Genomic DNA, 15,559 nt, shown 5'->3' with positions numbered 1-15,559 from the left:
GCCTATCTGCGTCCTCCTCTATCCTCGCAGCTTCTAGAAATTGGTCCATCTCGTAGATAAAATTCTCGAGATCCTTTGAGTCCCGCGTGCCTTTATACTTTGCGGGCTCAGGTAGCTTGTAACGTGGTCTATCCACATATGTCGCAACACCGCCAGCCGGGGCAGTTCTCAACTGTCGCTCTAACTGTTCATTCTTTCGTCGAACAACATCCAATTCAGTAGCCATGATGTTGAACCGACCCAACAAATCATCAAATTTGATGGAAAAGTCCTCCACCGAGTAGTTAAGTTTAGTGGCAAGACTTTCCACCGAGTCTTTCACTCCCTCTACTGCTGTCTTGATCTCTGCATTGAGATCTCTAAAAGCGACACAAGTTCCATTAACCAACTTCTCCATGTTGGTCACTGACCCAGTCAGCTCCGCCACATCGCGCGAGATGGCTGACACCCGATCATCGGCCATGAAGTCCTCTTCAGCAGGAACCACACTACTTGAAGGAGTCATGACAATCTTCTTCGGCGCCATTGTCACTCCCAATGTCGACAAGGCTCTGGTACCAACTTGTCACGGGCTGGGAAGCGAAGGCCCCCGTGACGTAGCTTCGGGCAATCACACACATCGAAGGCAGGCCTTTTAAGCGCACAAGCAACGCACAACACACGTGCACGAGCGGAAGCAAGAGTACGCGTATGCACAAGAACAAAGAGAGAGAGAGAGAGATGCAAAAAACTTCTTTATAGATACTTGAAAGCAAAATACATCAAGAGGGGAAGAAAGGGTCCGAATACACGGGGTTCTTAGGCCGTAAGGCCTTGTGGGGCACTCTAGAGTGCCAAAGAGGTATATACATCAGAGCAAAAAGGTGAAAAACATGGCGGTCCGGAACACTAACAATGCTTCATTAAGAAGAAAAGAAGAAGAATGCTTATAGGGTGGACCCCCCTCCAGCACTACATGACAAAATTAGTTAACCTCTAACCTCCTACTAAAGTACGAGAATACCCCTCATTAAATAATCTATATACAATTGAAAGATGCTAACACAAAAGTAACAATACATATGATACATCAGCATATTATACTTCTCAACACTAGTGACACAGCTGATGATCATCCTTCACTATAAGGGAGCCTTAGTTGTCAAAGGCGCTAGGCGGAGAGCCCTTAAAAAGACTAGGTGAAGCCTAGGCGGACTAAGGGGTACCCAAATAAAAAAAACATACAAAATATGTAAACAAACTACTAAAATTAATAACAAACATGTATATAACATAAAATCAATCAACAATAAGCCATAGACAAATAATAATAAGTCGTCGAACATTGTAAAACAATTACATTACATATCCTGCTCAAACAAATTAAAAATAAATTAACAATTGCATAAACAAACCATACAACTAATAATGTGAATGAACAATATACAAAAATAAAATCATGTATACAAAAAATTGACAACAACAATAGACATAATACATGCAATAGACAAATGAGAAGAAATGAATAATTAAATAAACAAACCATGATGCAACTAGTAACCTGCTCAAAAAAATTAAGAATAAATGAGAAATTGAATAACCAAACCATACAAAGGAGTAAATGAGCAATTGCAGAAGAAGCCCCTTCCATTGTTTTAAAAAATGATAAGAAGCTAAAAAAAGAAACATGTAAATTCGCTAAATTAAAAGAAGTAAGCAACAAATAACATAAGCTTATATATTAATATATATCATATATGTGAAAAACAAATACATAAACTATATAATATATAATATATATAATTATATATATTTACACAAAAAACATATATATGTGTGTGCAACTGCACATCAGATTTGTGTGTGTGGACTGTGGGTGCATGCATGTGAACTTGTGAAGTGTGAATTCAAAACAGATCATATGATCTACGCACAGTCCAACAGATATATAACTGACATACACACTTTTGACAACTAAGGATGTGTTAAAATATATAATTATATATATTTACATAGAAAACATATATATGTGTGCAACTGCGGATCAGCATCTGTGTGTGTGGACTGTGGGTGCATGTGAAGTGTGATTTCTGAAAAAGAACTGTAAAACAGATCATATATATATATATAACTCAAAAATATATAACTCGAAAATATAACTCACAAAGGCATAAACATAACTCAGAAACATCTACCATAAACAGATTATATTAAATTACAAACAGATTATATATAATTTATAGTACATACAGAGATATATTTATATATAAATGCAGTATATAATATATAATATGATGAAATACAATATTAATAATACTGTATTTCAGCATATTATAATATATATGCTGAAATACAGTATATATATAATATATATATATATATATAATATATATATATATATATGTATAATATGTCTGAAATACAGTATAATTAACAGGAAGAAAAAGAGAGAGAGAGGTACCTGCCTTCTTCTTCTTCTTATTCATCATCGTCGTCTTCTTGCCGAAACCCGAGAGAGAGAGGAGAGAGTGAAAAAGGGGAAAATGGGCGAATTAGGCCCCCCTTTCCCCCTTTTATATGGGTCATAAAAAGGTCAATGTAAAAAAAAAAGGACCAACCTAGGCTTAAGCCTAGGCGCTGCCGAGGTGAACTAGGTGGCGCCTAGGTGCTAAAATAGGGTCCCACCGCCCAGACCTACTCGCCCAGGCGGTGGGGCTGCGCCTAGCTCGCCTAGGCAGCACCTAGGCGGCGCCTTTGACAACTAAGCAGGGAGCAAGCCCCTAACAGCACTAAAGGTGCACAATGTAATGAATGTTATGTCCTTGTGGACTACAAAATGACATGTTTAGTTTGTTGGAGCAGCACAATATTGCCCATAGAAGTTTGGACAAGTAGCTGCTAAACGTATGTTATGAGTTGGATCATATTGTGCATTTGTAAGAAATTCATGCTAATAGGGAACATGGGATGTTGTCAACAAAAAGAATATGGGCATGGTGTTGCTGAAAAACAGTGACAAGCCATTCACTATCCTAATCTTGTTATCTTACAAAAATTATTGCTTTGGAGACATTATTTGATGGAACATGAACGTTTGAAAATCGATAGTGTCAATTTCTGTTGATTGAGTTGAACCATTAACCAATTTAACTCTATTCCAGAGTTACCGGGAGCTTCTTAGATAGGTGGGAAGCTCGCTTCCCGAAAACTCGCTTCGGAAGCATGATACTCTACGCTTCTGAAACTTGATGAGAACCTCGATTCCCCCACGCTTCTCCTATGCTTTCCACATGTTCATCTATTCTTCTTATATGTTCTCCTACTCAACTTTTCAGTTTTTTTATATGTTTTCTCTCACTCTTCTCACTCACTTTCATGTGTTTTCTCTAAATTGGTAGTCATCATTTTTAGATTTTGTTAAAATTTTAATTCTTACAGTAAAAAATCATGAAATTTAATATTAGTCACTTTATTTTAGTTTTTATTTGTGTTTCATTTTTATTCTCATTCAATTCTTATATTTATTTTTTAATATTCCTCGCTTCTCGCTTCCCATACATTTTAAAATACATCGCTTCTCGCTTCCGCTTCCCGCATCGTTTCCCGCTTTCGCTTCCTAGTCTGGCAACCTTGCTCTATTCTCTGTTATCATGTTTGAATGAATGTAAATTGGTTTTTAAAATGCTATCCTTCTGGTGTATGTTTGCATTTACTAACGACTTCTTGTTTTGGTGATTAACACTCTCTATATCTGTTACAGGGAAGTTTTTCGAAACTCCCCCTTCTTCATTTCAGCAGATGATGCCTGTGCTGCAGAATCAAGGCATGCTGTTCTCTGTTTTATTCTTCAACCTCTGATATGATATATTGAATACTTTACATATTTTTAGTAGTTACCTTGTGATAATTCTAATATGACTTCTTTGTGTATTCCTCATTGGCAAATATTAAAAACAATTATGTGGAAGACTTTCTCAACAATCTTCTAGTGATGTCCTGGGGAAGTTGGTGTGCAATATGTATTGCGTAAGCAACTTAAATCAACTCTAATGATTCAAGTTTTACCTCTTGCAAGTTTTAGTTCTTATGGGTCGATTGCTCCATTTCAAAGGTGAAAAAAACCCATCAAGGAAAGTGCAGTATTTTGGACCATATAGGGCGCAACCATCTGTGTCTGCTTTTATATATATTGTCTTGAAATGTAGCCATCACCTCAATGCCTTCTCTCCATGCCTTCTGTTTTGGTTATGTTAAACTGACATGGGCTTCTCTTTTTCTCAAAATATACATCTAAAGAGGGGAATAGTAGGATACTTCTGTGCAACATTAATGTGATACTTTATGTTATGAAGACTCAATATAGGGCATCTTTAATAGCAGTGATCTTGTTGAAGTCTCCAAGTTTCCAATATTAAGGGCTTGATGTGTATGTAATGAAACAATTGGGAATACAATAATGAAGCCACTAAGGGCATACAAGAATCAAAGAGCAATGAGCACAATCACAAGTCCACTAAGGGACAACCCGCAAGCCAATCAATGTCAATACAAAAGCTCAAAAAATCATACAATAGCCACTAAGGGCAATCACAAGAGAACACAACATAAAAAAATAAGTTCTTTATTACTATTGAATGCTTAAGCAAAGCATAACATGAGAAGGGGGATTTAACCCTCTTTATATAGGCTATACATGACGCAAAAGAGTTGTTGGGATGCCCCCAACCACTATATTGGACAAAGTCCAATATACCCTCATACAAGAAGGGAAAAGACAAAAATAAATAAAAAGAAGAAATATGTACAGATAAAACTGCCACTAATGAGCAGTACCTATTATATACTGGTAAAAAGACTAAAATGCCTCTATTTGGGGAAAACTATTACAATGAGAAACAATCAAATAAATAAATAATATATATATATATATATATATATATTACATATATACACTCATATATATATATATAAAAGTGAATATAAGTATGTATATACCTATACATACATATCAATACATCTTAACACTCCTAAAACTTACCGTGTGATAACTGAAAGTTTGCCAAGAAGAGAACAAAAATGAGGTGAAGGCAGGGTCTTAGTGAAGAAGTCTGCTAGTTGACATTCAGAAGGCGTAGGGAAACTCAACAGTTCCTCTTAAGTATTCTTCTCTGACATAGTAACAATCCATCTCTATGTGCTTGGTTCATTCGTGGAAGGTGGTGTTGCTTGTAATATAGATATCGCTTTTATTGTAACAACACATCTTTGAAGGATCAAAGATGACGCTGCCCATATATTTTAGAAGACTCCTTTGCCAGATAATTTTCATAGTTGTTGTCATGGCTTAATATTCTGCTTTTGTTGTTGATAACGAGACCTTCTGTTGCTTTTTACACCTTTAAGATACAAGAGTGTTTCCTAAAAATACACAAAAACCTGTGGCTGAGATCTATCATTGGGATTACCTCTCCAATTTGCATAAGTACAAGCAATTAGATCTAAATAAGAAGAGGAGGATAAAAAAATCCCTTTGGAAATGAATCCCAGCCGCGTGCCTTCGCCTTTCATTCCCACAAATACTAGTGGCGTAAACATAGGGATCCACTGGAAGGTGCTGATCCATCTCCTGATGCTGATAAGGATATTCATGCTGCTTCTTCACATATCTTGCCCGAAGCCACATCTCCTTCTACGGCTGAATCTGCAGATGTCATTCCATCAAAGCAGCCCCCAGGAGGTTTGCTCGGATTAGACATCCACTGCAATGTTGGGTAAGTTATGATTCATTTTCTGTTGAGTTTCATACTTTTGCTGCATCAATTGATTTTGATTAGGAACCAAAATTTTATCATGAGTCTTGCCACCATCCTAAGTGGATTGAGGCCATGAATGAGTAGATTTCAGCTCTCCATGAGTGTGACATATGGGAAGTAGTGCCTAGACCCAATAATAAGAATATCGTTAGCTGTCGGTGGGTCTATAAAATTAAGCATCAGGCTGACTGCAACATTGAGTGATACAATGCCAAGCTTGCGGCAAAAGAGTACACAGAAGAACATGGGTTGGATTTTAATGAAACATTTAGTCCTGTTGTCCGAATGGGTACTATTTGTATAGTTTTAGCTCTTGCCACTGTGTATGGATGGGCTCTTAGTCAAATGGATCTGAAGAATGCATTTGTTCATGTCACATTGCATGAAGAAGTCTACATGGAACATCTTCCTGGATATCCTAAGGCTGATACCAAGACTACAATGCTTCGTTTACGGAAGACTATATATGGTTTGAAGCATGCATCTCGGGCGTGGTTTGAGACTTTTAGTGCTGCTGTTTGCTTTTTAGGCTTCATTCAGAGTCAATGTGATTACTCATTATTTGTTCATTCTAATCAGACTCATATTACTATCATTCTTGTATATGTAGATGATCTTGTTATTATAGGCAGTGATCCCAGTAGAATCACACAACTGAAATCCATGCTCAGAAAACAATTCTATATGAAAGATTTAGGTCCTTTGTGGTATTTTCTTGGTATTGGAGTGGATCACAACAACAATTCTCTCATCTTATCTCAGCGAAAATATGTTATAAATATCCTTTCTTGTTTTGGAATGGCAGAATGCAAACCAGTTCCCACTCCCATTGCAGTCAACGTGAAACTGATTGAAAATGATCATCGGAATCCTTTGTTATCTTATCCAGAGCAATTCAGAAGCCTTGTCGGAGCACTCCAGTATCTTACCTTCACACGACCTGACTTGGTTTATGCCACTAACCAAGCCTCCAGATTTATGCAATCTCCTTGTCTCAGTCATATGAAAGTAGCTAAAAGGATCCTCTGTTATGTGAAAGGCACGATCAATGATGGGCTTGTTTATAAAGGCTATCCTTCTCAGTCTCTCGATGGTTTACCTCTGGTGGTTCTCGCCTACTTGGATGTGGATTGAGCAAGCGATCCTTCTTCTAGGCAATCTATCACAGGTTATGCTGTCTTCTTAGGACAACACCTTGTTTCTTGGTCAAGTCATGACAGAAGACAATTGAACAATCTAGTACCGAGGCGGATTATCGCGTTATGACAGCAATAACAACAAGAATATTGTGGATTAGGTATTTACTAGCTAGTCTTCGTCAAAGAATCTCATAATCTCTTTTCTATTGTGATAATTGAAGTGTAGTAGTTATTGCCAGTTGTAAGAAAATAGGCGGAAATACAAATAACCAACGATAACACTTGAAGGTTCAATAATGAACAAGAAATCACAAGCACATAAAGTGCAAATACACAAACCCACCAAGGGGAAATCACAAGCACACTAAGTGCAAATACACAAACCCACTAAGGGAAAATGCAAAGGCAAAAATGAATCAATATTATTGAGAAGAGGTGAGAGAACAAGCTTACAAATGAGAGGGGGAACACCCCTTTATATACACAATGAAATGATAGAGAAAAAAATAAAATAAAAAAAGGAAAATAAAGCCTAGAATAAGTTTTTTTAATAAACAACTTATTGTTACATGTGAAAAGACCAAAATACCTCTATCGAGCATTTTGGATAAAACAAAACACACACACACACACACACACACACACACACACACACACACACACACACACACATATATATATATATATAACACGCCCCCTCAAACTTTACTAGGAGAAGACGAAAAGTTTGGAAATATGAAAGGAAGGACTCCAATTCTTCAAGAGGCTTCAAGGGAAATCTCTATCTTTATGGCATCTCAATTTTTTTTTACAAGTATAAGTCTTCAAAACGCCTGTATTGGTGATCATCCCCAAGCACCTTCGTTGGCTCTCTCCATGATGTATCGAAGGTATCACATCTTAAAGATCTTGTAGAAAAAGAACAAACCAAAGAAAGACTCCAAGTATACAAGAAAAATATTCTAGCCCAAGAGTTGCAAAATTTTAACAACAATATATTTTAAAGCAAGAATAGAATGGTTTAATCAAAATTATAATAATTTTTTGAATCATTCGATATTAAGAAAGACAAGAGGAGTATGCCTCAAAGATGAAATTAAATCATAATCAATTTATTTTTCATAACATTGACCATAAGAGGATTTGATTATTTAAAGGACATATAATTCATTAAGAAGAGATAAATTTATGCATAAAGAATATCTTAAACATTTCAATCAAGCACCATGTGAAAATGTCTTCAAACTTTGAAAACGAATCAAGTCCGAAAAATGACTTCAATGTGAAAATATCTTCAATAAGATCAAGTTCAAAAGATGACTTGATTAACCCACAAGAATCACAAAGAGGGTAAGTGCAAAAAGGCACAATGAAATACTCACAAAGGAGCACAAATGCACAAAGGCATGAAAAAGAATTTTTATTTAGAGAACTCAAAATCGTTAGAAAGAGCTAATTAACTTCATGCATGCAATTGTGTGAACTATGCTAATACACACATATATGCATCATACAATTAAAGCATACTTAATGCACATGAAACAATAATGACAAGATAGCACTTTTTATCAATAAAAGATGAGTTAATTGAATTTATGTGTACCACAATGTGGACACGATAATCAATTAAAAACATAACTCACTCACATATCCTAGAGTGATTTTAAGTATAGAGGACCAAATATCAATATATATATATATATATATGCATGATCTTTTATCGATAAATATTTTTTCATACAAGGAAAAAAACAAGTAGTAAAGGTTTTAAAAAATTCATCAAGAAATCCTACATGACAAAGGGAATGATATATGTAAATCAAAACCTATTTTCGAAAGATGATAAATTTAAAAATTTTCATAAATATCAAGAGATGGAATTTTGCAAATCTCAACAATAGTTCATCCACTATAAGCAATCACCTCATTAGACCTCTCAAACCCACAAATCAAGTGTATAAGCAACTAGAACAAGAGCATAGATACAATGCCACAAAGGGCCAAAGACACACACGTAGGTGTGTATAAACACCTCTTGTCTACATATAATGACACTTAAAACTAGTGTACCAACGACTAGAACAAGAGCATAATGCCAACAAAGGGCTAAAATCACACACGAAGGTGTGAATAAACAACTCTTGTCTATATATAATGACACTAAAAATCAAGTGTATCAGTGACTAAAGCAAGAATACAAAGCCTACAAGTTGACAATCTAAAAAGACAAAAAAAATGAGGTGTACACTACTCACCCCAACAAACATATATGATTCAATAATAAGGCCAAGAAGATTGATGCATCATATAAAAATCTGTGATGGACAACACAAATGCCATATGAAGGCAATAAATACTCACGAAAATCATTTAACAAACAAGTGAGTTCAAATGCCGATTTGAAAAGCAAAGTTTCAAATCAAATTTAATAATGATATGTGAAAAACTTGGACTCTGATGCTCATGTAATTATAAGCATTATTAACATAAGCAATCTATATAAAGAGATATCTCAAACTAGTTCATAAAAAGAACCAATTTGAAAATATAGAGTTCTAAGTTTAAAACTTCAATAAAGAAGATATAGTGTAATCATATGTCCAATAATATGTCCTATGACAATTTTAACGATCTTTAATAAGCAAATAAGAATCATGCTTATTATAAGCAGTTCTTCAAAAAAATGGATTCATGGATACATCAATCAAGAAATAAGTGTACTAAGGCATATTACATACAAATGATCCAATGACTCTCAAAGAGAAGATAAAACAATATATATGATCTAGAAAGAAGCTATTTAGATTTAAATTACAAGTCTACTCTGAGACAATCAATGCCATTAAAGAGAACCAAAGCATATATTGGGATTCTCAAAGAACCATACGAAAAATCAAGTGTATTCATTTTTCACAAAAAGAACTCATGTATATGCAATAATTTAAGTAACTGAAAGCCACATATCTCATACAAAAGACATGCATAAGAACAATTTTAAGCACATATGCAAGTGATAGATTTAAAGCACTAAAGGCATCATATATAAAAATTTATATTTTAAGTATACAATAAGTCAAAACATGAACACTCATGTCCACCAAGTATGCAACATATTTAAATCATATGCAAGGCATGTAAGATAATTCCATGAGATACCTAATATCATTACTATTGTTATAAACACAAGTTTATTTCTGAAATATTACACTTAAGTTCAAGTAAAATTATACTTTGTGAAATACATCATTGTTTTCGAAATATCAAATTATTTTAAGATATGTACCTATACGAACATGATTGACTTTTATAATCATGATTAGTTCAAATAAACCAACTAAAGATCAACAATACATGCTCAAACATCCATGATTATATATATATATATATATATATATATATATATATATATATATATATATTTAAAACACACGCACGCACCCCACGCACACCACGCACACCACGCACACCCACGGACACACGCACCCACGCACCCACGCACCCACGCACGCACGCACGCACCCACGCACCCACGCACCCACCCACGCACCCACGCACCTACGCACGCACGCATGCACGCACGCACGCACCCACACACACACACACGCACGCACACACGCACGCACACGCACACACACACACACACACACATATATATATATATATATATATATATATATATATATATATAACAATAAAGAAAATAAGTGTTTTCTCATGCGTAATGCATGAACTAAATAACACATGAAATACTTAAAAGAAAATGTAAGATACATACCGAATAAATCTTTTTCTTGAATCCTATCCAAGAAAAAGAAACGAAAGGAGAGATAGCGAATACTCCATCGATCTTTTACGCGTTCACAATCTCACAAGAGCTTGAATAGGAATTGCAAGAGAGCTTCACCTCCTTTTCAAAATTTGAATGGCATGTTTTCAGATGTATCGAAAAACAAATTTAGCTTGATCTCAAGTTGGCTCTGATACCATGTAAGAAAATAGGCGAAAATCTATGTCACATGGGTGCAGGTGCGGGTGCAACACGGGTGCGGCGCAATTTCAAAAATTTTAGACACGGGGACTCGGCTATATATATATATATATATATATATATATATATATATATATATATATAAAAGACTCGGTCAAAGTTGTGCCCATTAGGAGATAGGTGATGAGTTGTGAAGCCTGATTCAGGGTTTTTTTTCCTTACAGGAGGGGGGGGTCCCCCCGGCGCGGGTCCCGCTGCGTGGTTAGCGGGCGGGGGGTTATAGAGGGGCATCCCCCCCCCCTTCCCCCCCCAAGATTTTGTTTTTTAAATTCTGTAGCCCAGAAATGTAAAAAAAAAAATATCCAAAAAATGAACCAAAATGACCCTGGGTGTGTTGACCGCACCCAAGGTCGGGTTGACCGAGTCCGAGCCGCACCCGTGTCCGCACTCGTGTCGGTGCATGTCGACGCGGGTGCGTCGACCTTGGAGCCGAGTCCGTGTGACATAGACGGAAATACAAATAACCAATGATAACACTTGAAGGTCCAATAATGGATAAGAAATCACGAGCACATAAAGTGCAAATACACAAACCCACTAAAGGAAAATCATAAGCGCACAAAGTTCAAATATACAAATCATAAGCACACAAAGTGCAAATATACAAACCCACTAAGGAGAAATACCAAAAGGCAAAAATGAATCAATATTATTGAGAAGAGGTTGGAGAATAAGCTTACAAATGAGAGGGACAACATTCCTTTATATACACAACAAAATGAGAGAGAGGGAGTCATTGGGGCTCCCACAATGTAGTCGTTGGGAGCCCCAACGACTCCATATGTGGGGTCCCCAATGGTTTCCAAAAAACGAGGAAAAGGAAATTAAAAAATAAAAAAGGAAAATAAAGCCTAGAATAAGTTGTTTTAATAAACAACTTATTGTTACATGTGAAATGACCAAAATACCCTTATCAGGTATTTTGGATGAAACAAAAAAAATACATATATATATATATATATATTTAACACCAGTAACCCTGTGCAACATGGCAAAATGAAACATGTGGAGATCAATCAACTTTTTGTTCATGAAAAGGTTGAAAGTAAGGAGATTCGTCCCGAGTTTCTTCGAGAAGAAGATCAAGTAGCCGATATTTTCACCAAGCCGCTCTCTGCTTTGCACCATTGGTTCCTTAAGAGCAAACTGTCCACGTTCCTTCAAAACCCATGTCCAGTTTGAGGGGGGTGTTAGAAATCACGTTCTATTTTCTCTTTTATGTATATGCTGTAATATTTATTATACCCAAAGGGTACTCTTGTAATTTCTCACATGCATTCCTAATACCATATATTTACAAGAGAGGCATCCCAATCGGGGATGCGACCCTCTATTTTTCTCCAACACCCTTTTCTTCTTCTAATCTTTGTGTGACAGGGCACACAGGTCAAGGGAAGTGCTGTAAAAACCGTAAGTTTTGCCATTTAATTGTTTTGTCTGGAACCATGCAATTTGGACCTAAGATCCATATTTCGGATCTCGGACCCATAAATGGGTATTTATGCATAGCTAATTGCGTTATACAAAAAAAAATATATTAACATTAGTAATAAAACGAGAAATATATATATATATATATATATATAAAGAGAACTCGAGGATCCACAGTTGGATCCATTTGGATCCAACTTGCGGATCCATTTTTGATAGGAAACAGGCGTGGACCCAACTCGGGGTCGGTTACCGGGTCCCAGGTTCGGACCTGGGTCGCCCCTGTGTAACGAGTAAAAAAAAAAAAGGGGGGGGGCAACCCGATAAGGGTTGCCCGATATTGCTGGAAAGGGGAAAGGAAGAAGGGGGAGGGTTAGGGTGCTGAGAGAAAACCCTAACCCCTATCGTGTGAGGGGAAAAGGGGGGAAAGGTGGGCCGCAGCCTCTGGCGAAAGGGGAACGATCTCCGCCAAATTTGGAGGGCTTCCACCTTTAAAATGGCAGGTTGGTATCCCCTTCCCCTTCCTCTCTTAGTTTTGCCCCAAATCTCTCTCTCTCCCTCTCGTTTTCGTGCATGTTGCCGGAGCCCCATCGTCGGCAACTTCCCAACCGCGGCAGGCATACGCACCACCCTTGTCAAGCGGCAGTCCTTCCTCCTCGTTGTTTCCCTTCAACCGGAGTTCGACAATGGGGGTGGGTTCGACCTCAGCCGATCTCTCTCTCGTAAAAGCTGTCTCCGATCACTAGGATTTGCGAAACGAGGTACGGGTACCTCTTTTTGATTCTAATGGGGCATCGGTGGAGATTGGATCTCCATGCAACACTTGATGGAATCTCATGGAGAACAGTGGACACACAGTTTCCACTGTTACTCACTTACACCTTCTGTGCTCTTATTGTTTTGAAAAAAAAAACAGAACTAATAAGCTTTTACCTTCATGATTTGGGCCCAGGCATGCAGTCGGCTGGGCTGTGTACCAGACCCAGCCAACTGGGTCGGCTGGGTGAGTCTGGCTGTGTGCTAGACCCAGTTTTAGCTGGGTCTTTTGTTCGAAATCTTCTCTTTGATACATGTGTTCCCTAAATTTTCAGATTTCCTTAACTGGGTGTATTCCAAAGCATGTAATTAAATTGGTTTTGAATTTCTGGTTAAGGCTATATATATATATATACAGATGTGGAGTTTTTTTTTTGGGGGGGGGTTAATGAAGTTTGCATCAGATTTATTATGTTGATATGAATCAGTTATTTGAACTTGAATTGTTAGAATGAATTGAGATTTCATCCATTGTTTAACTCTGATATGTCTTAGTAACTAAATAATGTGTTGAAATTTTGATTTTTGTTTAGAAACTGTTAAAGCTTAATCAATTTGGGCAGTTAATTAAACCTGAGACTAATAGGGGTTGTGCCTAGTTGTTATCAAAAAGAAAAAAAAATGATGCGGTGGTTTCCTGACAGCATACACAGGCCCAAACTGGGCCTGTGGATATGCTGTCAGACCCAGCCGGCAGGGTCAGCTGGGCTAGGTGGCTTTGAAAAAAATAAAATTTTGAAATCTGTTTGTTTTAAGTATCGGCTGTTGGATTGGCTGGCTGGCAGCCAGCCGAGTGGCACTCAGCTGACTGCCAGCTGCTGGCCGAACCGACAGGCCCAGCCAAGTGCTTGGCTGGTGTGAACACCCCAAAATTTTCAAAGTTTTATAAAAATGACCCTTTTGCCCCTAACCCCTTTTTCTGAGAAAATCAAATCAGTTCTTCAGATTCTCTGAATTAAAATTCATATTGATATATTCAAAATCAACTCCGGATCCGAATCCAGCACTTTAAATCCATATTTCCTCCAAATCCGGATCAAAACCCATTTCTGAAGAAATTTTCTCAAAATGGTTTCTAAAATTCTCAGAAAAACTCCTTTTGTAAATATTTTACAAAAACATCAAGAAATTAGTTTCAATCTTTGATTTCTTGTAAAGCTTTAGGATTTTATTCTAAAAAAATACAAAAAAAAAATAATAGAAAAATAACATGAAAAAGCAAAAATTCGGAGAAAACTACAGGAAAAGCAAATGATTTCAAGCTTTGCAAAGTTGTCTTTTGCTAAAAACCTCATTTGAAAAGCCATTTTACAAAAAATTTCTTAAAAGGAGTCCTTTTTGGAAAAAGAGAAAATCCACAACAAACTCCTCCCGCACTCCTTCCTTCTCCTCCTTCCATCGTCCGATCTGCAACGGCATGCTCTCTTCTCCACCTTCAATCCTCAACGGGTTTTCCCCTCTCGAAGCTTCCATTTCCTCTTTAAGAAGAGGCCAGCTCTTGTCTTCTGGCATCGAGTTTTTTTTTACGCCCACATCCATTCTCCGTTTCTCCTTCCCTCTTTTGTTGGTTCTGCATCTACCTCAACTGAAGGAGCTTAATCGGTTCCAGCCCTCCTAAACTGAAGTTCAACAAAGGAGGCACGATCTGATTCCCCATCGCATCCTTGGTCTACAATCCCCTTCCTCAAGCTTCAAGGCTTCAAGACAACAAATAAGAGGGAGCATCATACCGATCGAATCCACCTCTTTCCCTCTGAGGCTCTCCCCTTGGTCAGGATTAAAGAAAGACCTCTTTCTGCAAGAATCTCCTAGGCAGTGACCAGAATCATCCATCCAATCGCATCCCCTTCTTGGATTACCTGTAAACTTCCTCTGCTCCTTGTTATCATTTTTTTTTATTTATCTTTTTCTTTCTTTTCCGTTATTTCCCATTTGCTTTTGATTGGCATTCTTTTCAACTTGATACAACATCTCACGTGTGGTGTCGATCTGCATCTAGCAGTATCGATCCATATAGAGTAATAGCAATGGAATCATCGATTCCGATATCTTTTACTTCATTTTACATATGATTCCTGTCATTGTTCTATTGAATTGTTTCTCCATTGCATTTTCTGTCATACAGTCATATGTATACCTCTGTTTTCTCTTTGTTCTACATTTTTTTTATTTTTGGTGTTTGATGGATTCAGTAACATCATTGGTAGTAATCCTCATTTATTTATATATCTGATTTACATCATTTACATTTGTTTTACTCTTTCATATGTCCATAAAAGAACTTAGGATCTGAAACAATATGGCGTATACGCCTTTGGAATACATAACACAGT

At 36.9% G+C, this 15,559-nt stretch overlaps 1 protein-coding gene across 6 annotated transcripts in view; it reads left to right on the top strand.

Moving 5' to 3' along the window:
• LOC149842770 (uncharacterized) overlaps nucleotides 1-15,559 on the top strand; it is a 134,259-nt gene that overhangs the window by 78,938 nt on the left and 39,762 nt on the right. For all 6 annotated transcript variants that reach the window (XR_016430811.1, XM_089999419.1, XM_089999418.1 and 3 more), the window contains exon 9: nucleotides 3,740-3,802. Coding sequence is in view for 5 of the 6 variants with exons in the window: in XM_089999419.1 (XP_089855545.1) it covers nucleotides 3,740-3,802 (63 nt within the window). In the remaining variant the exon portion in view is untranslated. The remainder of the gene's footprint in view (nucleotides 1-3,739; nucleotides 3,803-15,559) is intronic.

Source organism: Nuphar pumila, chromosome 3 (genome assembly GCF_984573655.1).
Source record: "Nuphar pumila chromosome 3, dmNupPumi1.hap1.1, whole genome shotgun sequence".
Lineage (NCBI taxonomy): Eukaryota > Viridiplantae > Streptophyta > Magnoliopsida > Nymphaeales > Nymphaeaceae > Nuphar > Nuphar pumila.
The sequence above is the reverse complement of the archived record's forward strand: the minus strand, read 5'-3'. Positions and strand labels throughout refer to the sequence as shown.